General features: G+C 34.1%; 1 protein-coding gene across 2 annotated transcripts in view; it reads left to right on the top strand.

Annotated features, from left to right (window-relative positions):
- Positions 1 to 26,281, top strand: part of METAP2 (methionyl aminopeptidase 2) — a 30,013-nt gene extending 3,732 nt beyond the window's left edge. For both annotated transcript variants that reach the window (XM_081060400.1, XM_081060399.1), the window contains exons 3-11: positions 4,545 to 4,622; positions 8,275 to 8,377; positions 18,458 to 18,619; positions 19,375 to 19,556; positions 20,407 to 20,501; positions 20,770 to 20,866; positions 24,208 to 24,311; positions 24,824 to 24,939; positions 25,599 to 26,281. In XM_081060400.1, the coding sequence (XP_080916526.1) occupies positions 4,545 to 4,622; positions 8,275 to 8,377; positions 18,458 to 18,619; positions 19,375 to 19,556; positions 20,407 to 20,501; positions 20,770 to 20,866; positions 24,208 to 24,311; positions 24,824 to 24,939; positions 25,599 to 25,851 (1,190 nt within the window). In that variant the 3' untranslated portion in view covers positions 25,852 to 26,281. The remainder of the gene's footprint in view (positions 1 to 4,544; positions 4,623 to 8,274; positions 8,378 to 18,457; positions 18,620 to 19,374; positions 19,557 to 20,406; positions 20,502 to 20,769; positions 20,867 to 24,207; positions 24,312 to 24,823; positions 24,940 to 25,598) is intronic.
- Positions 26,282 to 27,254: the final 973 nt, after the last annotated feature.

Raw genomic sequence — 27,254 nt, 5'->3', positions numbered from 1 at the left:
TTGTGGGCTAAATGCTGAAGGAAAGCTCATTGGAATGAATGGGACTTGAATAAAATCAAACAGAAAAGACTATTTGGGAGTGGAACAATACTGAGAAAGTATTCAAAGTATAGTAACAGTGCAGACTGGCTATATGAGATTTGTTAAGGGAGCCTTTGAGCGTTTTTAAAAGAAGAATGTTATGAAAAAATAATTTAGTCTTTATATGTACAGGATTATTAGAAAAGAGGAAACAAACAGAAAAGGTAGGGAGATCATTTTGGAGACAATGGCAATTTAAATTGGTGCGCAAAAATGAGAATGGAAAGGAAGGATCCAATGGTACAGTGGTTGGGGAAGCAGAATTCAAAGGACTTGAAGACTTTCAATCTGGGAAGAAGGAAGAAGGAGAAGCTTTAGTAGACTCCAGGGGTTGAACTTAGGTGACAGATGTTGATGCTGTTGACTCACATGGTGAAATAGGGAGGAGAGAGCTGGTTAATTGGGGGAGGGGGTTTGCAGGCAAAGAAGAAGGTATCGAGTTTAATTTTAGATGTGTTTAACTTGATACTGGGGGTATTGGTTTGAAAAGTTAACTGACCAATGTGATAGAGGTAATTCATTCAATACAATTTTAAGTCAGGTTTGTTAAGATATTATTTGCCTAGGATAATATTCATTCATTTAAAAAGTGGACTTTACATTTTAGAGCGGTTTTAGATTCACAGCAATGTTGAGCAGAAGGTACAGAGATTTGTCATATACCCTCCACCACCAAGCATACATAGCTTTTCCCATAATCAACATCCTTTATGAGAGGTATCACATAGGGTTTACTCTTTTTTTTTTTTTTAATTGGGGAAGGGGAACATGACTTTATTGGGGAACAGTGTGTACTTCCAGGACTTTTTCCAAGTCAAGTTGTTGTCCTTTCAGTCTTAGTTGTGGAGGGCGCAGTTTAGCTCCAGGTCCAGTTGCTGTTGTTAGTTGCAGGGGGCGCAGCCCACCATCCCTTGTGGAAGTCGAGGAGTCCAACCAGCAACCTTGTGGTTGAGAGCCCACTGGCCCACGTGGGAATCGAACCGGCAGCCTTCGGCATTAGGAGCACAGAGCTCCAACTGCCTGAGCCACCGGGCCAGCCCCACATTAGGATTTACTCTTGATGTAAGTTCTATATATTCACCTTTTTAAGTGTATGGTGAGTTTTGACAAATGTATGCAATTGCGTAACCACTACCACAACGAAGATAACAACCACTTCCATATAACATTTCTACCTCCACCAAAAATTTCCTTGTGCTTCTTTGTAATCAGTTTTCTTGCTCTACACCCTGACCGCTGGAAACCACTGATATGTTATCTGTTCCTTTAGTTTTTTCCTACAATATCATATAAATGGAATTATTATAATATACAGCTTTTTGTGTGTCTGGCTTGTTTTACTCAGCATAATACTTTTGAGAGTCATCTAGTTGTTGCATACCAGTAGTTCATTACTTTTTATTGCTGAGTAGTATTCCAAATTTGTTTATCCATTTGCTAGTTGATGGATATTTCCAGTTTTTGTCTATTACTGTGAGCATTTGCATACAGGTCTTTGTGTAGACATGTTTGCATTTCTTCTAGGTAAATACCAAGGAGTAGGGTTGCGGGTCATACGTTGAGTGTATGTTTAGTCTCTTAAGAAACTCAGATTTTTCCAAAGTGTCCGTACCATTTTGCATTCCTACCTTTATCAGCAGTGGTGGAGAGTATCGGGTCCTTTGGATCCTCATAAGTACTTGGTATTACTAGTTTAAAAATTTTAGCCTTTCTAATAGGTGTGTCGAGGTATGTCATTGTGGTTTTAATTTGCATTTTCCTAATGACTGATGATGTTGAACATCTTTTCATGTTTTTACTTACCTTTCATATATCTTTGGTGAAGTGTTCATAGCTTTTGTCCATTTTTCAGTTGGGTTATTTGTTATCTTACTGAGTTGTAATAGTTCTTTATATATTCTTGATATAAGTTCTTTATCAGATACATGTTTTACAAATATTTTCTCCTGTGCTAGTATTTACAACAGAAAAGATTTTAATTTTGATGAGGTCCAGTTTATCTATTCTTTTCCTTTATGGGTCATGCTTTTTTCCAAAAAGTTAAATAATTGTTGTCATGAAGATTTTCTCTTATGTTCTCTTCAAGAAATTTTGTACATTTTTAGCTGTTAACGTTTAGGTCTGTGTTCCATTTAGAATTATTTTTTGTATACAGTGCAAGGTAAGGATGAGATACCTTGTTTGCATATGGATGTCCAATTGTTATTCAATAAATATTAATTGGTTTGGACTCAGAAATAAATATGAACAGCCTCTGCCTGTTAAAAATTTCCTGGTATGTTGTGAAAGAAAGCCATGTAAAAACCTAAATAGCAGCATGGTATGATGGGTAGAACTATAAACATACATAGTTTAATATTCAGATCCTGGCTTTACCACAATCCTGGCACCAAGGGTTCAATAAACGGCGGGTGTTATTCTTGACTAAATACAGACCTTGCGTATTGGATAAAGTAATTAGCCTCAGAAGGAGGATCGAATATCAAAGAGAAGTTTCATCTTAGCCCATTTTAAAGATGAAGAAACCATGGCAGAGAAAGGCTACGTAATTTGCCCAAGATCACAAAGCTGGAAGGATTTTTAGTGTGTATTTAAAACGATGTACATCTTGAAGCATAGGTTGAATCTAGTGTATGTGGCAGTATGCTAGACACTGAATATTCTTCCAGAGCAAAGACTATGTTTACCATTCTCTTCCTATTGCCTGTCATTTAAGAACTCAGCAAACGTTTATTTGATGAATAAAGAAGGTTACTGTTAAAATTGTAGTACAGGGTATGTGAACTAAATTATATGACATACGTGGAAAGTGAAAGTTGTGTTTTCCAAAAATTTTTCATGTTATTTTTGTTAGGCTTTTGAACCTAGAAACCAATAATGAGTAAGTCAGCAATATTTGTGTTTCCACAGTGTTCTTGTTATTTTATAGAATTGAACATAAGAAATTACAATTTTGAAAGTCAAATACTGGCAATTTCCTATGACTCAACCCATTTAAAGTTGTAGATCATGTTACCTCTCTCTTTCTAAACTGCTGTTTCTTGTTTCTCATTTAGGTAAAAATAAATACAAACCAGAGAAAATTAAAGAACATTCATTTATTGAATAGACTGAATATTTATTACATGCTTGACACTGTGCTTAATTTAAGAAATGGTGTCTAATCCTTGAGGAGCTTACAGATGAGTTAGGGGTCAGTGTAAGCCAGTGATTACAATTTTGTGTGATAATTATAATAGAAGAATATAGTAGGTAGAATGGTGAGAGAATTTCTATGAAGGCTTCTACCTATCAGTCTGGAAATAAAAATGGAGCTCTTTGAGCAGAAAATGTAAGCAGTCATTTCACATTATTTTATGGGTATGGATTTCACCATCTGAATTTATTGATACTAATCATGAGTTACTGCCATTAGGTGAAACGTTTAAAAGAATACTCTGTGGTGAGCATACTATTAAACTGTCAGCTTCTAACAGAGATAGCATCCTATTCATTCCTGTTTCGTAGCAGTTTGCCTTATGGGTGGATTAGCATACTTGAGACATGATTGTTGAAATTTATTAAGTACCATTTTTAGAAATTCAGACTCTTAAGTCTATGTTTGATACCTTTATTTAAAATACTTTAAGTCACTATTTAATCTTGGCGGTAATAATATCCTTTATCTTTTCTCAAAGTTCAAAGGTATGGGCATAGAAGATTGTTATAAAAACTGATGGGCAGATCATGGCTATTTTGGGTACTCTTTTGCCAACTATTTTTCAAAATAGTTCTTAACCCTCATTTTTGGGTATCAGAGAATCTGAGAACTCTGAACCTAGGAAAAGTAATTATGTCCTCTGATTTTTGCGTACAATTTGACCCAGAGGGAGAACTTTTTCTCTAGTAATAACTATGCAGGAAAATATACTTTAAAGTATGAGATCCCAAATACCGCACACTGGGTTAAGAATCAGGTGATATATTCTTGGTCCAATTCTGCCATTTACCATAAGGTTGGGATTATCTTCGGCATGTTCGTTAAACACTCCTTGTTACTTTATAGGGTTGTTATGAGGCTCACATGAGGTCAGGAAATACAAGTGTTCAGCTGCAAAGCATGTGTGAACTGTAGCTAGTGTTATTTGAAGCCACATAGTCATTATTGGTATTAAGCTAACACTAGTTATTTTTCCTAGTTTTAAAAAATGATGTTATTTAATACAATTTTTTATTCTTAAAAATATTCAACATTTATTAGAGTAAGTCAAAGTAAAGTTTGCTAGTGTTTTTGATTACTTGTTTTGACAAATCAGTTCTGATACTTAAAGCTAGCAATATACAAAATTCTAAGAATATTAGGTCAATTTTGTCATGCTATTTAAGATGCTTTGTGTGTGTGTACACATTTGTCCTTCTGTGCTTGCGTTATTCCTCTGTTTATGGGCTTAAAATGAATATGTACTTGAAATGTCTTTTCTTAGATGGAGATGGAGATGGAGATGGCGATGGAGACGGAGCAACTGGAAAGAAGAAGAAGAAGAAGAAGAAGAAGAGAGGACGTTAGTATCCTAATTTAATCTTACTTGACAGGTTAGAAGTGGGTATTGACCAGGAGGTTTGAAATTGCTTAAGATCCTAGTGTATGTCAGGGAAATAAATTTAGGCTTAATAGAGAGAGAATTTAGTGAAATGAAACTCAGAACTGTTTTGCAGGTACTTTGGTTTAACAATCTTGATAGCATTTATTTTTGGCTGTTAATTCAGCTAACGGATGTTAATAAGTTGGTTACATTTTCCTGCAAGTTAGGGATGAATTCCTAAAAACTTTATAATTTAAAATTTGAATAGTTCAAATAATAATTCTGTCGGGAATGACTAAAGTGCCACTATGTGGTTAGGATAAACAAAGTTTGCAGTTCACTTGCCAGCTTTGAAATTATGAGATTCTTGCTGAATATTTAATGAGGAATCCCATTATTTAAAATTTTTCCATATAGTGAAATTTTATTAATAATGTTTATATTGCACTATTTCAGATTCACTTAAAATATGATCCTACTTGTGCTGTAAATGGCATAACCAAATGTCCTTAGGGACCTGAAACAATTAGGGAGACTAAGGGGAGACTGTATAGTATTGGGGGATAAAGGTTGGGTTGAGAATCACAAGTTCTAATCTTGAATGCCTCTTGCACTGTTGGGGGCCACAGAGTTCTGGTTATACCTTCCTTTAAAATCTTTTAGGCTAAAATTTTAGGAATCAAAATATTGGGGCTTAACTTCCATTTTTATTACCGTGTTGAAAGAAATACTTAAATTATTTATTAAGAAAGATGTTGGCTCTGTAGCTATTCCCCTGATATGTCTTCAGGTAGAGATGGATAGCTTTCTTTCTATTCAGGTATCTGTGCTTGTTAGATTCTTCTACTCATAGGATGTTAGTTCTGCCCCTAGCATAGTCTGTATTTAATGAACATAGGTTATACTTGCATTACAGGAATCTCCTAGGGATTATGATGTCATATTTCTTCCATTCAAAAATTGTTAAAAGTGTGCCTGTGAGACATGGTATTACCCAAGAATGGCTTGCAAGATATCTATTTCTTGAAATGCTCTAAAATTGATCCCTAATGAAGGTAGATAAGCAGGGAGGAATGTTAAGGAGTTGCTTTCTATTTGCTCTTGGTAGAATTCTTCCACCCTGACAGGTGTTTTAGTATGATGCCATCAGCCTTTATTATGCCTCCTCTGAGGATGTTATTAAACTTACTGGTTTTTATATTTCTTTATGAGCACTCTCAAGAGATACTCTTTTGTCTGGTCTTAGTATCAAGAAGAATTGTGTTTTTGCTGAGTAGTTGTTAATTTTGTCTCAGAAATATCATGAACTGCAAATAACCTAGGTTTTGTTTTGTTTTGGTTTGGTTTGTTTGGCTGCTGGTGCTTGGAGCCAAATCTGTAGGTTTGTGTTAGCCTTATTTCAGGTTCTGTTTTGCTTTTTCCGTTTTTTGATTCTTGCTCTCTAATTTACTTTGAATATGTCTCTTATTGGTGTATTTTAGATATCCTTGTAAGCTATCATAAATCATTTCTAGAATAAACTAAATAATGTATGTGGGCAGTTCACTGTCCTCATTTTCCTTATCTATAAAGTGAGAGAAAGAGAATTATAAATGATAATGATAACAGCAGTACAGATTATTATAATTATTCATAGTTTTAGATAATTGGATATAGTACATTATAATTTTCAAAGGTTATCCAAAATTTTATCTGGTTCTTCATTTTGTAGATGAGGAAACTGAGGCTTGGCACATACAGCCATTTGTCCACGTCACAGCTAATAAAGTGGTAAAGGCTAGATTTCAACTCTTGATATTTTGATTACCGATTCTTTATTTCTCTAATGATCTTTTTGAGTCTCGTAAGTGTTCTGTCTTAATAATTTGTGGACAATATTAAAGGCATCTTTATCAGATTTGTAGATTAGATAATGCTGAGAGTGATAATACTTTGACAAAAATTAGTATTTCAAAATATTGGAAAAACTGAGACAATTGGCTAATATTAACAAGCTGAATAATAGACATATATAAAGTTAATACAAGGTGCTAGGGTTCTAAGGAATGGAGTGCTAATTCTTTGTGAACCAAAAAGCAAGGAGTCTTAACTTTTCAATAGCAATAGGATTTTTAGAATCAGTAGTATAGTCTTATACTAATTATACCTTTTTGGACTTTTAATATAAGTCAATTGTAGAACCAACTTAAAAGGAACACTGACAAATTCAAGATTGCAAGTTTAGGTGAAAGTGTTAAGAACCGTATCTCTTCAAATGGTATCTCATCATAGAAAGAAAGGCATCAGAAATGAAAAGTAAAATTTTTTAAACTATAAAGAATCAAGTAAGAATTAGCACATGAAAGTAACAGGGAAACAGATTCGTATAGGAAGAGCTTTCTAACAGTTACAGCTCTCCCAAAATGAATGGATTTAGTTTGGAAGATAGTGACTTCCTCCACTGTTAGGAGCTCAGTGCCAAATGTCAGTGTAAAACAGGATTCCTAGATTTGAGTGTGAAGCTAAATTAGATGACCTCTAAGATTTTTATTTTAAATTATAATGTTCTCTCTTAGGAGGAACCTGAAACTGTTTTCCAAGTTTACTTGCCCGTAGAATACTTTTAAACATTATATAAAAAGGGAAAACCAGTTGATGCTCATAATATTCAGCATTTGAATTAAAGGAGGGAACCAAAAAATGGTTTCATAGATAAATGATTTGGCTCAATAAACAGTTATTTTTACTTATATGCATCCTTTTTTCCCCATTGCAGAACAAAAAGCAAAATATGTGTTAAAATTTAAGGCAAAATCAATAAATAAGACCAGTAATAATCAAAGGGAAACCACATACTTCAGCTCCGTAGTTGGTAAATGCAGCAGGTATACATAGAAAGGCATATATTACTGTATAAATTAACTCATGCAACTTATTGACATTCCTTGTATACAGCATTTGTTACTAAAAGGTAGTTCTTCATATAATAAGAACTATACAACTAGTTCTTATAGATTTTTTAAAAACTTTAGAAGACAAATCTCTAGGTACCTTTTAAAAGCATCTTGAAACACTGGTGTCTTAGAATATAGCTTGGGAAATAATGTCTTTAAAATGTACTCGTAGGTATTGTAACTTTTTGAGTATCTGTAAATTTGTATATGGCTACCTAAAGTCTTTTAGTATTGGGTATGTATACTCTTAACTTTTATACCTAATATACCATTGAAGTAAGTTTTTTACTTGTTTTATTAATACATAAAAGCCTTATATTTTTACTTTATTATTATAGGATTTCTTTCTCATTTTCTTGTTACTTTTTTGATTTTCATTTGTGAAAGTCAGCCTCTATATGTTATTCCTTTTCCAGTATAGTAAATGAAGACAAAAACATGAGAAATGTGCTTTCTGCCAAGGCATATACTGTTTAAATACATAATGAAGTTCTGAGGAATTGAATATTTTTATTCCCAAGCAATAGTAAATCAGAGAGGAGGGGACCAGCATGGTGTTTTTAATTGTAAGACAACAGCAAGGAAGTTCCTTAAGATCAGAACATACGACAACCATTAGGAACTGAGAAAAACTGTAATTATAACTGCTTAATTTTATTTTTAACTACAGAAGTTAATGCTTTATTTGTATCTCACAGCAAAAGTTCAAACAGACCCTCCCTCAGTTCCAATATGTGACCTGTATCCTAACGGTGTATTTCCCAAAGGACAAGAGTGTGAATACCCACCCACACAAGATGGGTAAGGATCATAAAATAACTTCCAGTTTGACTTATTAAAGTTGTGGCTTAGCAATAACACAGATTTGATTTTTCTTAGAACTTGCTCCTCTACCTTAATAAAAGCTTGTGAATTGGTTGCAGAGAAGATACAGTAGAAGCCCTCTTATCCAAAATGATTGGGACCAGTAGTAGTTTGATTAGTCGGAAAAAAAAAGTTTGTTAAAGTGGGGATCACAAAAAAATATTACAAAACTTTAATGATAAAAATTAACTTAAAACAAACACTTGTTTTTCATCATTCTCGATATTTGAGCATGGATTTGCATTGAATTCCACTTTTTTCCCCATAAGCTATATCCATAATGCGTTGTCCAAGAGTCTATTCCATTTTGAGTTTCTATAAAAAGCAAGAACTAAGTGATCTGAGGGCTGGTGCCTGTATCTTTACTTTTTTTTTCCCTGAAATCATTTACAGTTCTTACCTTTACTTAATTTGACAGAAGTATTTTTTGATGATTTGCCTTAGTTGAGATTTTTCTGAGTAATCAATTTAGTTTTCATAGAAATCATTACTTTATGTAATATGTAATTAAATTATGTAATTATAGTAATACGTACAGATGACTCACAGGCTTGAGAACAAATCACCTGATTTTTTAGAAGTGTTCTAAACGGATACATTTCAGCTGGTCAGTAGACACTCATAGTGGCTTTATGTAGACTGTTTTAGAGCATGGAAGCGGGGACTAAGCTATCTGCTTTTGAATTCCAGCTCTAGCACTTATTAGCTTTGTGACTTTGGCAAGTAATTTATCGTGTCTGGTTTTATTTCCTCATCCATAAAAGGAGCACTTCATAAGGTTGTTGTGAGAAATAATAATGTATGTAAAGCACTTAGAAGAGTAGCAGACACATAGTAAGCAGTAAGTAGGTATTGGCTGCTGCTGTTCAGAGTGGGAGCCTGTTACCCACTAATAATTCAGAACACAGTGGGCATTGGTCAGTATGTTTTACAGAGGGGATCAAGAGCCTTAATTGAGTGGTTGCAATAGTTGGTTAAGAAAACTTCTACTGTAGCATTGTTTCATTTAACTGTAAAGGCATTGTTTTTCTTTAAAATTAGAAAAGAACATGACATTGTTATATTTTTTACCCCAGTCTTACAGAATAAGACTGTAAAGATGTGGAATTTTATGGTATGGGTGTGTTTTCTTTAAATTGAATTCATCAGTCAATATCCCTAGAAGCATCTGGTTTTAAAGTGTCCCACACACGTAATTTTACGTTAATTTCATAAATTTTCATAGTACATATGATGCGATCACATTTATTTTTAAATAAAATTTTTTTTTTTTTGCTTGTTCCTTCTTCCTTCCCTTCCAGACTCATGTAAGCACCTAGCAGGTAGCCTTCCATATTTTTCTATGCTCATATACGTGTAAACTATGTCTGTTTATGTAAGAAGAGTGTTTTGGTCATTGTTTGTTTTACAAAAAATGAAATCATAGGCACAGTTTCCTCCACCTTGCTTTTTTCATTTGGTACTACCTCTTGGAAGTCCTTCCAAGTCAGTCAGAATAGCCTGTAATTCTTTTGAATGGCCTTATAATATTCCATGATGTGAATATACCATTCTTGATTCCACCATTTTCTAATAGATGAGCATTCACTTTGTCTCCAATATTTTTTGCCATTATAAACCATTCTGCAGTGAATATCTCTCTCTTAAATACATATATATGTATACATTTGTGTGTGTGTGTCTGTCTGTCTATGTGCTGGCACTTTTATTATGTGACAGTTTTCCAGAAATATGATTGCCGAATCAAAGAATATTTAATACTTTAGTTTATGATTCCCAGACTACTAGTGATTTTGAGCGTCTTTTGATTGCTGGCTTTGTTCTTTTGCGCTTCCGGAAGCTTTACTTATTATATATAGTATATGTTTATATTTTGTACTTCTGGGTTCCTAGCAGTCTCTTAGATTTTCTCAAACTCTTTGTTTTGTGTTTTATTACATTTTTAATTGGTCTGGAATTTTTCATGTAAGGTTGGGAGCGCTAATTTTATTTTCTTCCAAATGGATAGCCATTTGTGCTGGAGTTGTTTGTTAAATAATTCATACTACTGAACTGAATGACCACCTTGCCATATACAATATTCTCATATAATGGTACTACATATTTTCCATCCATGGTTGGGAAGCTGCGCATGCAGAAGGTCTAGTTAAGTTATATACGGATTTTCGACTATGTGGGTGGGTGTTCAAGGGTCAACTGTATATTCTCATGTAGTGGAACCAGTTTTTTTTATTATTTATTTTGTTCCTTTGATTTGTCTATTTCTATGCTAATACAATTTTGATTTGATATCAGAAACTATTTTGATAATTTGATAAGGCATCTTTCTCCTCTGCCACATAAAACCAACCACAGTTTTTTTATACTCTTTCTTAGCTATTTTTCAGTCATATAGTCTTAACACACATACCCACAGAGAAATGTGCTTGTTAGAATTCTGATCAGAATTGCATTATATTTACATATTTGGTTTTTTTAAAAATGAAAGTTGTCACATTGTCTTACCCAGTATCATGATATATTTCCCCACTTTGATTTTTTTTTAAGGCAGGTCCTGTCCCTTTCTTGTTAAATTTATTTTTATGTGTTTTATGATACTGTTATTGATGTGAACAAGATATTTTTATTTGTTTCCATTTCTATATGCTTATTGCTAAAGTGTAGGAAAGCCATTGGTTTCCTGTATTTGTTAACAGATTGTTAATATTTTTAATGTTGTGAATATGGTGGAATGGTGGAACACTCAAAGTAATGTTTTATAAAAAAAAAATACTGAGATTTCATCAATCTTAAAAACTACTTTTTCCTTTTTACTATCATTTTCTATTGCAAATTAAACATATTGGTAGAATAACTTCTGTTTTTGAAACAATAGTGGAAGATGTTAATTATACATTATAATATCTCTTGGGATGATACTTTTCTTAAAAATTGAAAGCAATGCTGTGTGCTATCCTGGAGAAATACAGAAGAAATTACGATATTGTTATGTTTGCTTTTTAATAAATCTCAATATTTTTTGACATTCAAAGAACTAGTTTTGACTATTTGCAAATAGATCAGAATAGTCTTAGAGATTTGGTAAAATATTAAATATAGTTCTGTATCTTGCCCTTATTGTTTTTCTTAATAAACTTATTAAAAATTTCATGAATTATCACAAAGAACTCTCACCTATGTAACTACCACCCGGGTTGAATACATTATTTTAACTTTTTATTTTGAAATAATTACATTCTTAATAGAAATAGTTCCATATTCTGAGAATAGTACAAAGAACTCCTGCATACCCTTAATTCAGATTCTCTTTAACATTTTGTCACTTTTGTTCTCTCAATGGGATATGACAATTATACATATTATGTGTGATATACAAATAGCATTCTATTTTCTCCTTGGAAGATAGAAAGATAGACGTCAAATGTTATATTGGTGAATCTGTATACATACTATTTTTTCTGAACTATTTGAGAGTAGGTTATGCATTTTTGGATGGAATACTAGGTAGATACTGTGTCCTTTTTAGGGTTGTCACATCTGGAGGCACACAATGTCAATTTTTATCACTTGGATAAGGTATTATCCAGTTTCTCTATAGTGTATCAATACAATTTTTTCCTCTTATACTTACTGATTTGTGGAAGATTACTTTGTGACTATATGAATACCTCATTACTTATGCACGTCCTCCTCGCATGTAGCATCCATAGGTAATCTTTGTCTGAATCAGTTTTTACTATGATGGTTGTTACCATTTTTTCTAAATTACATTTTGTGTGCATTTCCTGTGTTACTAAAAATTTTTTAAACATTTTCAATGGCTATCATGCTATTCTATTTCTGTTATCTAGCATAACTTTATTAGCTATTTCCCTATTTTTGAACATCTATACTGCTTTCAGTTTTTTATCATTAGAAAAAAAAACATCTCTGATGAACATCATAGTATATCAATTGGACCTGATTTTTCTCTTATTGTGGATCTCTTGAAGTAGAATGAAGAATTATTTTGAAGTTTTTAATATCTATTTCTAAATTTAGTAGAAAATTTTTTGGGGAAAAAATGTTTACACAGAATACATAATACATATTCACTATAGAACAGTTAGCAAATACAGATAAGCAAAAATAAAAAAACCAAAAATCTCCTTAATTCTGCCCATGAATTAAAACCACTGTTAACATTCTGGTACTTCTTTTTTTGAAGTCTCTCTATATAAATGTCTGTTATAAATACTTCGGAATGTTTTTCATGATAGAACTATACTGCAAAGAGCACTGCGTTTAAAATTTGTTTTTATGTTAGTAAAGAAACCCCCCATACTTCGAATGGCTTAATAATTTTGCACATCTGTGTGCATGCCATAATTTATTTGTCCAGTCCTCTCTTATTGGACATAGTTTATTTCTAGTTGTTTACTATTGTAAACAATGTTAGGATAAGTATCTTTATGTTGTTTTCAACTTTTCTAGTGAATTCCAAACAAAAAGATTTAAAGATAGTGAACTCACTGCCTGGATTAAACAGTTCTTAACATTTTACCATATGTGCTTTATATGTGTATATGTATGTGGTTTTTTTCTTACTGTTTTTTGTTTCTTTCTTTGTTTTGTTTGGGCCATATAAAATAAGTGTCATTTATTTTGAGTCCTCATTTCGAAAAACTTCAAGTATCTCCTAAGAATTCAACATTCTCCAAATTATCACATCTAAGTAAATTGACAATAATTTTCCAGTGTCGTATAAATAACTAATTCATGTTTAGAATTTTTTTTCCCGTTGTCTCTGGAACATCTTTTTAGCTATATTTTTCCCTCTAAACCAGGATCCAGTCAAGGTTCATACCTTGCATATGGTTAAAATCCCCACCTTTTCCATTGCACTGACTTTGAACAGACCAGGGAATTTTAAAAATGTCATATTCTGGAATTTTTCCAGTTGTTTCCTTGTGGTGTCATTAAACTTTTTTCTCTATTTCTTTGTTTTCTGTAAACTGGAATTAGTTATAAAGGCTTAGATTAGATTCAGATTAAATATTTTTGACAAGGATTTATCATAAATGATATGTAATTCATATATCATAAGTCTGTTGCATCGGATGTAATTTCAGGTTGTTCTATCAGTTTTACTGTATTTGATCACTTGGTTAATGTGACAGCCAGCTCTATTTCTTAAAGGTACTTTTTTATTTTTGCAGTTCCCATGTAATCTGTTGGGGTACTTTGGTACCATTGGAATATCCTTGTCTTCAGCAACCTTTCACTTAATTATTTTAATATCCATTGATGATGCTTTATCAATTATTTTATTGGAGACTGCACTGTGGTGAATTTCTAATTTTATCGTTCATTCTGCATTTATTAGCTTATATTCTATAGAAGAATTTTCTTACCTAGAGAGCAACTATAGTTCTTATAGGCAGAGTTGAAATGTGCTTTATTTTTCTCTTTAAGTTTTAGTTTTCAGAGGAAGGAATTGGTGTCATATCTGCAAGCATTCTTAATTATTTCTGGGCTAAAGATGTGTACTTTAAAATAGTGTTTGAACATGGCATGTAGTGTTTTTTGTTTTGTTTTGTCATACCATGCTTTAAAAATACAAATACAATTAATTATCTTTTAAGTTATCCATGCAATAAATTTAAAAATATTTAGGACTGTTTGAAATTAATAATCAGATACATTTGTATGTTGATTTTACTTACTATATTTTTCTGCTGTTAATATATTCCACTGGTAATAATGATTAAATATTAAAAAGACTCAGAAGTATCAAAGAGGTGTGAAGAATTTACATATTCTCTAAACACTTGTTACAAAAATTCTCTTCCAAGCAGTTGTTTTGATAGTTTTGTTTTATGGACATTTTAAAATGTTTCACATAGGCAAACATTTCTAATCTGCTTCTGTCAGTTGGATGAATTAATTGCTCTTTAGAATAATTGTTATGTGTTCAGAATTTGTTTTCATTTTATTAATTCCTATAGTTTTGTTAAGTAGACTAAACATCAAAAGATAAAACTTAAGAAAAGGGAGAGACTCCATAATATTTTTTGTCTTTCATTTAGGCCTGGAATTACAGACTCTGGCGGTAGGTTTTTTGAATATTACTAACGACTTTTAGTTTGAACTCAAGACTTAGCAAAAGAATGTCTTTAACCCAATTTCTGATTGATGGTTCTTTACCAACAATGCAGAACATTTCATAATGTTTTGAAGAATCCACTGTTTCTAAGAATCAGCCATGTAACCTTCAGAAGTGTAAGATACTCATGTGACATCTGTTGGTTCCAGTATTGGAGATCTTTATTGTATTATGTTCTAATTCTAAACTAGTCAAAGCATTGAAATTTAATTATACCATGTTTCCCTGAAAATACGACCTAGCCGGACAATCAGCTGTAATATGTCTTTTGGAGCAAAAATTAATATAAGACCCGGTCTTATATATTATATTATATATTATATTATATGTATTATTACATATACACTATATAAGACCGGGTCTTATATTAATTATAGTAAAATAAGACTGGGTTTCATATTAATTTTTGCTCCAAAAGACATATTAAAGCTTATTGTCCAGCTAGGTCGTATTTTCAGGGAAACATGGTACTTGAAGTGGATTTGAAGAATCTGAGGGTTGGATTGAGAAGTAATGGGAATTGACAATGACCACTTCTATTTTCACAGTCCTACATGCATAATATCCACTAGTTCCCTGTGGACAGTCTTTCATCTTACCACTGTAGAGTAAATATTTGCTGATATTTTTACATTTCACAAAATTTTTGGCTTCTGAGGCAGGGTTGCTTCAACCTTTATTACCAGGTGTGGCTGTGGTATGTGTGCCAGAATTGTGGCCCATGTAAAACATGAAGACTTCTGATGTATTTTGTTTAAAAATTGATCTGAGAATATAGCCAGTACTCTTATGCCTGAAAATAATTTAGTCTTAGAACATTTGGGTTCTCAGGCCAGCCCGGTGGCTCAGGCAGTTAGAGCTCCATGCTCCTAACTCCGAAGGCTGCCGGTCGATTCCCACATGGGCCAATGGGCTCTCAACCACAAGGTTGCCATTCATTTCCTCAAGTCCCACAAGGGATGGTGGGCTCCGCCCCATGCAACTAAGATTGAACACGGCACCTTGAGCTGAGCTGCCTCCCGGATGGCTCAGTTGGTTTGAGCGCATCCTCTCAACCACGAAAGGTTGCCAGTCCAATTCCTTGACTCCCACAAGGGATGGTGGGCTGTGCCCCCTGCAACTAGCAACGGCAACTGGACCTGGAGCTGAGCCGTGCCCTCCACAACTAAGACTGAAAGGACAACAACTTGACTTGGAAAAAGTCCTGGAAGTACACAAAGTTCCCCAATAAAGTCCTGTTCCCCTTCCCCAATAAAATCTTTTTAAAAAAAGAACATTTGGGTTCTTGGTTCCCAGGAAAGATTTTTGGGTTCGTGGAAGAAAGGGTTGGAGTTACAGATAGAAGTCAAGAGATTGTGACTTGTCTGTCACGGAGGTGAGCAACTAGCGTATTTTGCCATGCATAATGCGCACCCACATTTTTGGCCCAAACTTTCAGGGAAAAAAATCTTTTGTTTTAATTCAAATTTTTATTTGTTTACGTTTAGGTACTTGGGTGGGTTTTTTTTTTTTTTGTATTATAAAAGAATTTTAGCATTTTTAAAAACAGATTATGGTACAAGAAATTTTATGTAACAAATCATAACAAAACACAAGAACAGATACAAGGTACAAGAAATTTTATGTACCGGTAACAAATTTACAATACTTATGTATCATAGAAGTCCAAGAACTCTTCTTCGTTGCAAATTTGTCGTAAGATCAACAAAACCGATTATCGTATTCCAGGGTATTATTTTGCATATGATATCGTTACTGATTTCTAGAGTTACACTTTTAACTCATAAGTCTAAATAAAAGAATTAAAAACATTTATATATATATATACACACACACACACACATATATATACATACACACACACACACAGAATTAGACTACCCAAGTATAATGCACATCCTTATTTTTCCCTCACAAATTTGGGCAAAAAAGTGCATTATACACGAAAAAATACGGTAAGTGTACTGCAGATGAAAAAAAAGGATGAGCCACATCTTGAATATACTTTTTAAGTATCTTTTTAAAAAGATTTTATTGGGGAAGGGGAACAGGACTTTATTGGGGAACTTTGTGTCTTTCCAGGACTTTTTATTGGGGAACAGTAGTGTGTTTTTCCCAGGACTCATCAGCTCCATCCAAGTCAAGTTGTTGTCCTTTCAATCTTAGTTGTGGAGGGCACAGCCCAGATCCAGGTCCAGTCGCAGTTGTCAGTTGCAGGGGGCGCAGCCCACCATCCCTTGCAGGAGTCTAACAGGCAACCTTGTGGTTGAGAGCCCGCGATCCAACCAACTGAGCCATCAGGCTACCCAGGAGCTCAGCGGCAGCTCATTGACTTCATTCTTGTTGCGGAGAACACAGCTCACTGGCGCATGTGGGAATCGAACTGGCACCCCTGTTGCCCAGAGCTCACGCTCTAACCAACTGAGCCACCCGTCCGCCCCCTTTTTAAGAATCTTATCCTATTCTAGTCTAAGGGTGTTCTTTTCAATACTTTGATTAAAAGTTACCTCTTGAGTTTTCACTATTCCTGTGAAAGTAATTCATATGCATTTAGGTAGTTACGAAGTCTTAAAACACATTAAACTGATACTGTAATATTTCAGTTAACTGCTAAAATCAGTATAGATCCAAAATACATTTCCTGGCAGAAAACAAGCCAGAGAAGCCTTTGTAATGTTTTTTAAGTACACTAAGTTCACATAGGACAGCTCCTTTGGGTCTTTGTAGCAAATTGGAGGTGCTAGATGTTGGCACACAGGTAGCTGCTGTAGTACAAAGTAACTGTAATGAACTTAATAGTGGCATGCAGAAAAACTCAGAAAGCATTTTGGTGTCTAACATAGGGGCCTATAGTTTAGAACAGTTGGGTGAATTGTCTCTATAATGAGCCATATAGTAAATATTTCAAGCTTTGAATATTATTCAGTTCTGCCCTTGTAGCAAGAAAGTAGCGATAGACAGTATGTAAATGAGGTGCCATAACTGTTGCAGTACAATTTTATTTACAAAACAGGTGCCAGGCTGCATTTGCCTGCAGGCCATAGTTTGCCAGCCACTAGCTCTAAGACAGTAGGAGTAATTCCTTGAAGGCATTACTTTTATACTAAGTATAATTTATATACCTCAGTGATCACTGAATTGTGAACTGTATATTCAGTATTTATTAAGAATGTGTGAAAGCTTTTAACTTCTAAAAAGATTGTCATTTGAATACAGTTACTGTTTTGAAAATACTCTGCTTACAGGGAACCAGTAGATCTCCTCATTCCCAGATAGTGACAGTAAAAATCTGTTTCTCCTGGCAGTTTTAAAATGTGAACCATGTCCTGCAAGGAAGATTACCTTTAATATATATGTACAATTAGAAAAATCCGGCAAAAGTCATAACATTTTATGCTTTGAGGAAGGTATATGTAGATTTCCAGGTAAAGTCTTTGGATTAGTGTCTGCCCTATTGGTGAAGTTAAATGCTAATTTTTGGTGTGTTCTTTTGAAGTCTCTTAATGCGTATATATTACCTTGAGAGGAAGGGTGACTTGTTTCTTCCACCTACTGATTTCTAGGACTCTTTTTCTGACTTTTCTGGTTCTCTTCTTTCGTTATTTTCTGTGGCAGGGTATTAGTCCCTCTGACTGAATGGAATTTCACTTGAGGATATTTTCCCCTGAGATTCTTAGAAAAGGTTTAATTTTATTTAACTTGATGGCAGGTGTGTGGCTACTTGTATTTCAGAAATTTTGCTGACATTTAGTGAAAGAAACTAAATATATAATAGTTTTACCTCAATTTTATTACTATATTTTTATCTCTCAGCTTTTATGCTTTTGTGCTGTTTCTTAAATGACTAATACTATGCTATGCATACTGTAAAGGCGAACAGCTGCTTGGAGAACTACAAGCGAAGAAAAGAAAGCATTAGATCAAGCTAGTGAAGAGATTTGGAATGATTTTCGAGAAGCTGCGGAAGCACATCGACAAGTTAGAAAATATGTTATGAGTTGGATCAAGCCTGGGATGACAATGATAGAAATCTGGTAAAAGGAATATGTTTTTGTAAGAACATGATAAAAAACAAAATCTCTTTTAAGAGCTGATTTTTCAATTGTAATGTTTGGCTTTCATTTCTACTTTGCTGAAACTTTAAATGAAGCTTCTAGAAATGTCTTCTAAATTCTTGTAATATCGATGTAACAAGAAAACCATAAGAGGACATTTGTGCTTCAGCCACCCTATTTTGTACTCGTACACTCATGTGCAAATGTACACATCATTGCTTCTTGTTTTCTGTCTAGAAATCTAATACTTTGCTATCTAGCAATTCATACTAAATTAAAAATTCTTGGGTACGAAACATTTATAATGCAATGAAGAAACTAATGTAAGTAATTATTTCTCCAGTTTTCCTCTTGAGAAATAATTAGCTGTAAAAGGCAACCTAATTCTCTGATTCAGACAATTTTCAAAATATGTAACATTGAGCAAATAAATGTAATCAGCATTTAAATTTGTCTAAATCAAGAATGTTACTTCCTAGGAAACTAATTTAGAAATGGATTGTGTCATTTTGTTTCTCCAGATTTCTAGTGGAATTAAATTCTTTATCTTTTAGAGATGAGCTTCTATTTTCATAGCTTCAGAGAACAGTTAGTCACATTCAGAAAGTGCTCAGATCACTCCCAGAAAGTAAATTAAATTTTAGTTAACTTGCTGAATATTAAGAGTTGTATGTTATGCAAGGTTGTACCTTATATGAAATATAAAGTAAACAAATTTCCTTATTATTTTTTAGTGAAAAGTTGGAAGACTGTTCACGAAAGCTAATAAAAGAGAATGGATTAAATGCAGGATTGGCATTTCCTACTGGGTGTTCTCTCAATAACTGTGCTGCCCATTATACTCCCAATGCTGGTGACACAACAGTATTACAATATGATGATATCTGTAAGATAGACTTTGGAACACATATAAGTGGTGAGTTCTTCGAAATTTTCACCCCACTCTCTCCCTAAAAGACTAGTCTGTTGGATGGGGCTCTGTTGGATGGGGCTCTGTTGGATGGGGCTATAGATAACTGAAATCCCAAAATTTCTTCTTGATGCCTCGCTTTTCACAAGAGTGAGGCAGATTTTGAGATTTACTTTAAAGCATCCTACTAAATGGAGTATAATGAAAACTGTAACATAATTGACGTTTACCCTTTATATCAAAGCATGAAAAATAGAATCTTACATTTCTTCAGGTCATAGTTTCAGACATTTATTCATATAATAGCAAGTGTTGACTTAGAACCTTTAAGTTTACCAACCTTTTATATACTTGTTAACTTTTCTAAATCCCTCCCCCCAGCCTTATTTTATAAGTACCTTTTTAATCTCACTTAATAGGTGAGAAAGCAAAGCTTAAATACTTACCTGCGCTTTTACTAAATTAGAGAAGCTGGGCTGATGGCTAACATCTTGTAGACCTACACATTTTCTCTGCCTGCGTTGCTATTTCTTAGTTCCCTAGGATTTTCTCACTTTGATTTGTTTCTGTTTATATTTTTGCGCAACTGCCTGAGTACTGAATTGGTGCTATCTTGAAGTAATATATACTAACCCTGGAATTAATCTTTTCATTCCAAAACCTTTGTATGTAACTTACTTATAGTTTCCTCCCGTTTGATTATGAATGCTATATAGGTACCTGGAGTTCTGCTTTCATTTGAGCTCATCATTTTATTTTCTTGTTAACTAGTAAGGATAATCAATAGAGTAGATGCTATAAAGTAGATAAATTGACTAGCTGATAAGTAAGCTTAAAGAAGAATTTTCTCTTTCAGGTAGGATTATTGACTGTGCTTTTACTGTCACTTTTAATCCCAAATATGATACATTATTAAAAGCTGTAAAAGATGCCACTAACACTGGAATAAAGGTATGTGAATTGTAAGCACCATTTCATTCAACGCATTTGGTGCACATTATAGCTTGTTTAATGTTTCGGGGCTGTGTAAGACTGGTCCACTGCCCTTAGGGTTTTAAGTGGGTAATTATATAATTATATTAATGTTCCAAAGGTTTTTATAGAGGAAGTTATGTGCCAGGCAGTTTTTCTGATTGTTCTTATTTTAAAATATTAAGAAGTTAAGTTGCTGTAAAATTCTACGCTTTGAATAACAAAGTATACATTACTCTGTCTTAAGTGTGCTGGAATTGATGTCCGTCTCTGTGATGTTGGTGAGGCCATCCAAGAAGTTATGGAATCTTATGAGGTTGAAATAGATGGGAAGACATACCAAGGTGTGTTGTTTAAAAAAATGTATTTTATTTGAAATGCATGTGACCTTTGCAGAATTAATTTTAAAAAATAGTGTTGAGGACTTCTTTGGGTTAGCTTCTTCATCTTTATATCTTGGGACTATACAGAGGGGAAATGAGGAAAGGACCTGCTCATGGTAAGAATATGTGTTCACTAGCTGGGAACTGCCTCCAAGCTCCTCTGGTAACTGGGAAGACATCTGGGGATTTATTCCAGGATGGCCAAAACACAGACTGGGTTTTCTGAGACTAGTCTAAGCAAGGCTCAGAGAGATGCCAGAGGCCCTTTCCATTGATGACTCCCACAAATTTTTTTTTTTTAATTCAAAATTGAATTCAAAATTTAGAGGTCAGTTACAGTGGTACCTTGGTTTTCAAATGTAATCCACAAGTTTTGAAACGTTCCAAAAAAACAGCCGACAGCTAGGCCTCAGGATCTTGCACTCAGCGAAAGCCATGTGACATGTTCGACTTCTGAGGCGTGTTCGAAAACCGAAGCATTTACTTTCGGGTTTACGGCATTCATAAACCAAAATGTTCGTCAATGGAGACATTTGAAAACCGAGGTACCACTGTAGTTCCTTGTGTGTCCTTCCTTTAAGCTGTATTCCCTTTGCCTCCTAGTCTTTCCCAGCCACTGCCGTAGGCACACAGTCCCAGAGTCACCTGAGCTCTGTGGTACTCTTCATCAGCCCAGTCGTCCTCTGACTCCCAGTGTCTATCTGACCACTCTTCAAGCACCATCCTTCCTAGTCGAATAGATTTGTTCCTCTCTGTAACCCCTGTTCAAATAACTTACAGAATATCTCCTGCATTTCCTTTAACCAAATCCCATCTCTCCTTTATAGTCCTTTGAGTGGACTATGCTTCTTGGCCCTTCAGTAAATTCACATCACTCAGCATTCTTTGCATTACGCTGTTGATACTTACAAACTATTGTATTTCCACCAACTGCAAAAGTGGTTCTTCCTCTGAGACCTGACAGTACCTGTCCTTGTTGCTCTCATGCAGTTTTCTAATCCTATGAACATTCGTACAAATCAAAAAAGTCTGAAGGCTTCTCACACTTGGATGGGAGGGGTTACGGGATAATGAAGAAAACATGCTTTGGGGTCTCGCAGGTCTATCGTTGATCTTAGATAAATCCTCTAACCTCTAAGAACCCAAGGCTCTTTGACTGAAAAAGGATTAATGATATCATGGGGTTTTTTGTTTTGTTTAGAAATGTAAGTTTTATGAAAGTGCCTGACATTTATAAATATTCAACACATATTTGTTATTTCCCATCCCAATGGTTATTCAAGTCCCTCTTAAATCATCTTCCCTTCTATTTTCTCCTAATTCAACTTTGGTTGGCTTGCCTTTTAAGATATATTAGGTGACAGTTCAGTTACCACGTAGTAATCCCAGCCTGCAATATTGTAATCCTTACTATCTGCCACTAAGTCAGTATAACATTTGAGGTTCTAGTCTTTTGGCACCCCTTTTTTGATATCAGTTATTGTACTGATCAGGGCTTTTAGTTGAAGGTGACAGAAATCACTTTTACTAGTTTAAGCAGAAAGGGCATAGACAAATCATGACATTGGGAAGATGAGGAAATGGATGATGGGCAGGCTGAACTTGCAGAAGCAATTCCCAAAAACCACATAACAGAACTGGGCTATCAAGGGAGGGATTTTATTTACCTTGAGCAGGAAGATATAGAATTGCAAAGTTACCTTTACAGCTATTGGTCCCAGAATAATTAGCCTGTTGCTCAAATCTATATAATATAAAAATGGATACCACTTTGCCCTGCTTTTTCTGTGTAATTTGGTTATATGTTAGCTTGCATTTATTTATTTATTTAAATGAATTTTTTGTTTAAAAATCTTTTTTTAAGAAAAAAAATTTATTTTAATTAAATGTGGTTTTTCATTGGCCTGTGGGCTCAGTTTGCCAAGTCTTAGAGAAATAGTTAACACTAGCTGAATTTTAAATAAATTTAGCTTATCATTTATATAAGAAGGGTTTTTTTTTTAACTCTTATTTATTTTAAATGTGTTTTTCCAGGACGCATCAGCTCCAAGTCAAGTAGTTGTTTCAATCTAGTTGTGTAGGGTGCAGCTCACAGTGGCCCATGTGGGGATCGAACCAATAATCTTGTTAAGAGCACCGAGCTCTAACCAATTGAACAGCTGGCCACCCCAAAGGAAGATTTTTTTGAAGAGCCAGTTGAGAGTTTTATTTTTCTGTACCACCCCCTGAATTTGTAACATACTTGTCATTGTTTTGTTTTTTACAGATTTGAAAAAACCTTGCTACCTAATTCTGCCCTAGAAGAAAGATAGCTTGTAGGGAGGATTCTAGCACTATAGGACTAGATTTTTTAAAACCTTTTTAAAAAATTGTGGAATACAGTAAACACTGAAAATACAACATAAGACTTCAACCACACAATTATAAAAGCTATGTAACCTCACCCATTGAGAAATAGAATATTGCCAACATCCCAGAAGCCCCCATCCTATATAGCCCTTCCCAATTACAGCAGCCTTCCTCTATTAAAGCACTATCTCAAGTACTAAAGTATTTGCATTTGCTTTTCTTCATGCCTTTTACCATCCAGTCGTGTATTTCTAAACAGTAATACAGTTATGCTTAATTTTGAACTATATATATAATATATATATATTCCATATATATAGAATTGCACAGTATGTGTGTAATTGTGCTGCCTTTTGCTTATTTGATCTTTAGGTTTTATTTCAGTTCAGTGTATCTTTAGCTTTTTGTTTTTATTGTTGAGTAGTGTTCCATTGTGTGAATATACAATTTGTTTATTCTATCATTGATCTCAGGACCTTAGGATTGTTTAGATTTTCCTTTTTAACATTTGAAATGTTGATGTAATAAAATTAAGGTTCAGAATCTTATCATTTTGACACAGAATCCTCATTTTTGCATTACCTTTTAGTTCATAACCATAAAAATACATAATGTTCATGTTTGTAATCATTATGTACATGGCATTTCAACTTTTTATTAATTAACAATACCTCCTTAGATGACCCTCGTTGTGTCTTCATTACATAGTTTATTCTTTTTCCACCATCTCCTCTTACTCCCTTCTAGTTTTCATCAGTAACGTTGTAATAAACATCTTTTTATATTAGTTTTCCAGTTTTGTATTTTAACTACCATAATTTGAGGTTATTTAGTAGAGCCATATCTTTTTTTTTAAAATAAAAGCTTGAACTCTGTACCTAAAGGCCAAGAGATCTGTTTGTGCTTCTAGAGACCCTGAATAACTTATGTTTTTTTTCTATATATCATGCCAGTGAAACCAATCCGTAATCTAAATGGACATTCAATTGGGCCATATAGAATACATGCTGGGAAAACAGTGCCCATTGTAAAAGGAGGAGAGGCAACAAGAATGGAGGTGCGTATGCCATTAATACTGCTCTTTGTGAAGCATTTTCATTTTGATGTTTTCCAAACTAAAGTTAGTGAGAGTTGAATACATAGTATGTTGAGCAAAATGAACTTGCCATCCATACTCACCTTGACAGGAATTGGGCCATGTGAGTGCAAATTGTGTCTAGCCAGATCAGGACTCAAATCAGCTGTGGAAGTTGGGTATGTCAAGTTTATTCAACCAGTAGTGAATATTTATTGAGTATCTTGTAGGTGCTAGTCTCTTGAATAGGCACTGAGGAAGTAGTAGTGAACAAAATAAAATTCCCAGCCCATGTTAAAGCCTACATTCTAATAGGAGGACACAGACTGAAAAGTGCTAGAGATAAAGCAGGGAAAGGTGGGTAAGGACTGCCGGGATATTTCATGTTGTTTCTTATATGAAGTAGGGAGTACCTCAGCCTGAAGCTAAGGTAATGATAATTTGGTTAGTTCTGAATTTTTCTTGTCTGTCCTTGACCCTAATGTATTTTTTAGGAAGGAGAAGTATATGCCATTGAAACCTTCGGTAGCACAGGAAAAGGTGTTGTTCATGATGATATGGAATGTTCACATTACATGAAAAATTTTGATGTTGGACATGTTCCAATAAGGTGAGAGACTCTCATTTTTATATGACTAGTGAGTTACTCTTCCCAGTTAACAGCATTTTCAAGATGTGACAGATATTCACAGTGGTAAAGACAGTTTTATTGCCTTACAGTAAGTTCTGTGGATTTCTATAATACAGCAAAGAAATTGGCCTGTTAGTAATTTTAACTGAGATGAAAATGATATAGGCAAGCATTTTCTTTAGGTCCAGTTTCTAATAATCGTAATAATTTCAGAGATTATCATTTTGCTGGTATTTCTAGATTTTTGTTCTTACTATTTACCTACTTAAAAAAAAATCTTTTTGGATAAGTGATTAGGATAGATTTATAGCTACTTTATGTGCAGGTATTTCAGCTTGATGCACAAAAGAGGAAATTCCCACCATAATACTGTTGATGAGTCTGTACTGGGAATTTCACACATGCATAGACACATAAACATAAGATAGCCTTCAGCTGGCTTCCTATTCAGCTGCCATCTATGATTAGGTATGGGCTATTACACATCCTCGCTTTTGAATGTTGAAAGAGGCAACCAAAAGTTTTTTGAACTTTAATTACTAAGTAAAGCCACGCTACAGTGTGAGTTTTCCTTGATGGGGGAAATGAATTTTGGTAACTTTTTAGCCAAGTATTAATGTTATATTTTCTCCTCTTAGGCTTCCAAGAACAAAACACTTGTTAAATGTCATCAATGAAAACTTTGGCACCCTTGCCTTCTGCCGCAGATGGTTGGATCGCTTGGGAGAAAGTAAATACTTGATGGCTCTGAAGAATTTGTGTGACTTGGGCATTGTAGATCCATACCCACCATTATGTGACATTAAGGGATCATATACAGCGCAGTTTGAACATACTATACTGTTGCGTCCAACATGTAAAGAAGTTGTCAGCAGAGGAGATGACTATTAAACTTAGTCCAAAGCCATCGCAACATCTTTTATTTTCTAAGCTTTGTTGGAATACATTATACCAGAAATAATTTGCAACATGTTGTCTGTTTAACAGTGGACCTATGTAATGCTTTTATCCATGTTTAAAAAGGAAGGAAGTTGATCAAAAGCAAGCCATCTAATGTAATTAACCAAGGAAAAAGCTTTCAGGACTTTCAAATGTTAACTGTTTTTCTTCTGTCTAGAAAATGCTATAACGTTGAGATTAGTTAGGAATGACATACACGTTTTGTTTTGAAAACCTAAGAGATGCTTTTCAGGTATTTATATTGCCATATTCTTAATTGAATGCTTTGAATGACTACATCCAATTCTGCACCTATACCTTTGCTTTTTAACCTTCCTGGAATCCATTTTCTAAAAAAATAAAGACATTTTCAGATCTGAGAGCTACATTTTAATGTCTGTGGTTATAATTTTACACAGGAAATAGCTAAACTTAATGTAGGGAAATATAGAACCTTTCATCTGGATTGTAGACCTCTACACTGAAACTTTTCTTCTGACAGTGGCTAAAACAAGCTCTATACATGCATAAAGTGGGAGAAGCTTCATAAATTTACAGCTTTAGGAATACTTTGCCTTTCTTTTTAGGACCATATTAGTCCTTGTCTTTTTTTGTCCATGACATTGGAAAGATCTAACTGAAACACAACTTAGTAGGAACATTATACCAACCTGAAACTTTAGTAAAATCTCAGCATTTAGATCCTTTGTCCAGTGGTGTACATTTATCAGGAATATATTCAGTTTGCTCAATAAACCAAAAGGACATTTAAAACCACAGAAAGAAAAAAACCGGAAAACTTCCCATGATTAGGTCTTATTCTAGTGAGAAAAGTTAAATTGAATTATTAGATTTTTTCATTAGTGAACCAAATTCTTTAGCACTCTGCCCCTTGACTGGCTTGAATTTATAACATGGGTGGTATTTCAGGAAGTGAGGTTAACAGTGACTCATTACAGCAGCTAAGTGCATAAGTTGAATGTAAGATGCATACTGGTTGAACTGAGCCCCACTACCAATTCTTGAACTGTTTGAGTTCTATGTAAATGATTTGTTGAGAATGTTCCAACATAATTTCAAACTTGTTGTGTACCCAGGTAAAGCCTTAATTTGTATGCTTTAGCACAATAAGATTGCCTCTGGGATGCTGATTTGTATTTTGTTTAATGTTTTTCTCTTAGGAAGAGAAACCTGACTTCTGTATTTAGATCATTTATTATACATTAAAAAGTTGCTTTCAGCGTTAGAGCTATAAATGAATGTTATCTTGTGGGGTAAACAATCCAGTTTAGCTATATGAGCCATGTTTATTACGGTGCTAATGTTCAGTAGCTACCTTTGAATAAGTTCTCCGT

Source organism: Rhinolophus hipposideros (genome assembly GCF_964194185.1).
Source record: "Rhinolophus hipposideros genome assembly, chromosome: 9".
NCBI classification, from domain to species: Eukaryota; Metazoa; Chordata; class Mammalia; order Chiroptera; family Rhinolophidae; genus Rhinolophus; species Rhinolophus hipposideros.
Note: the sequence above shows the minus strand (reverse complement) of the source record. Positions and strands in the feature narration are given on the sequence as shown.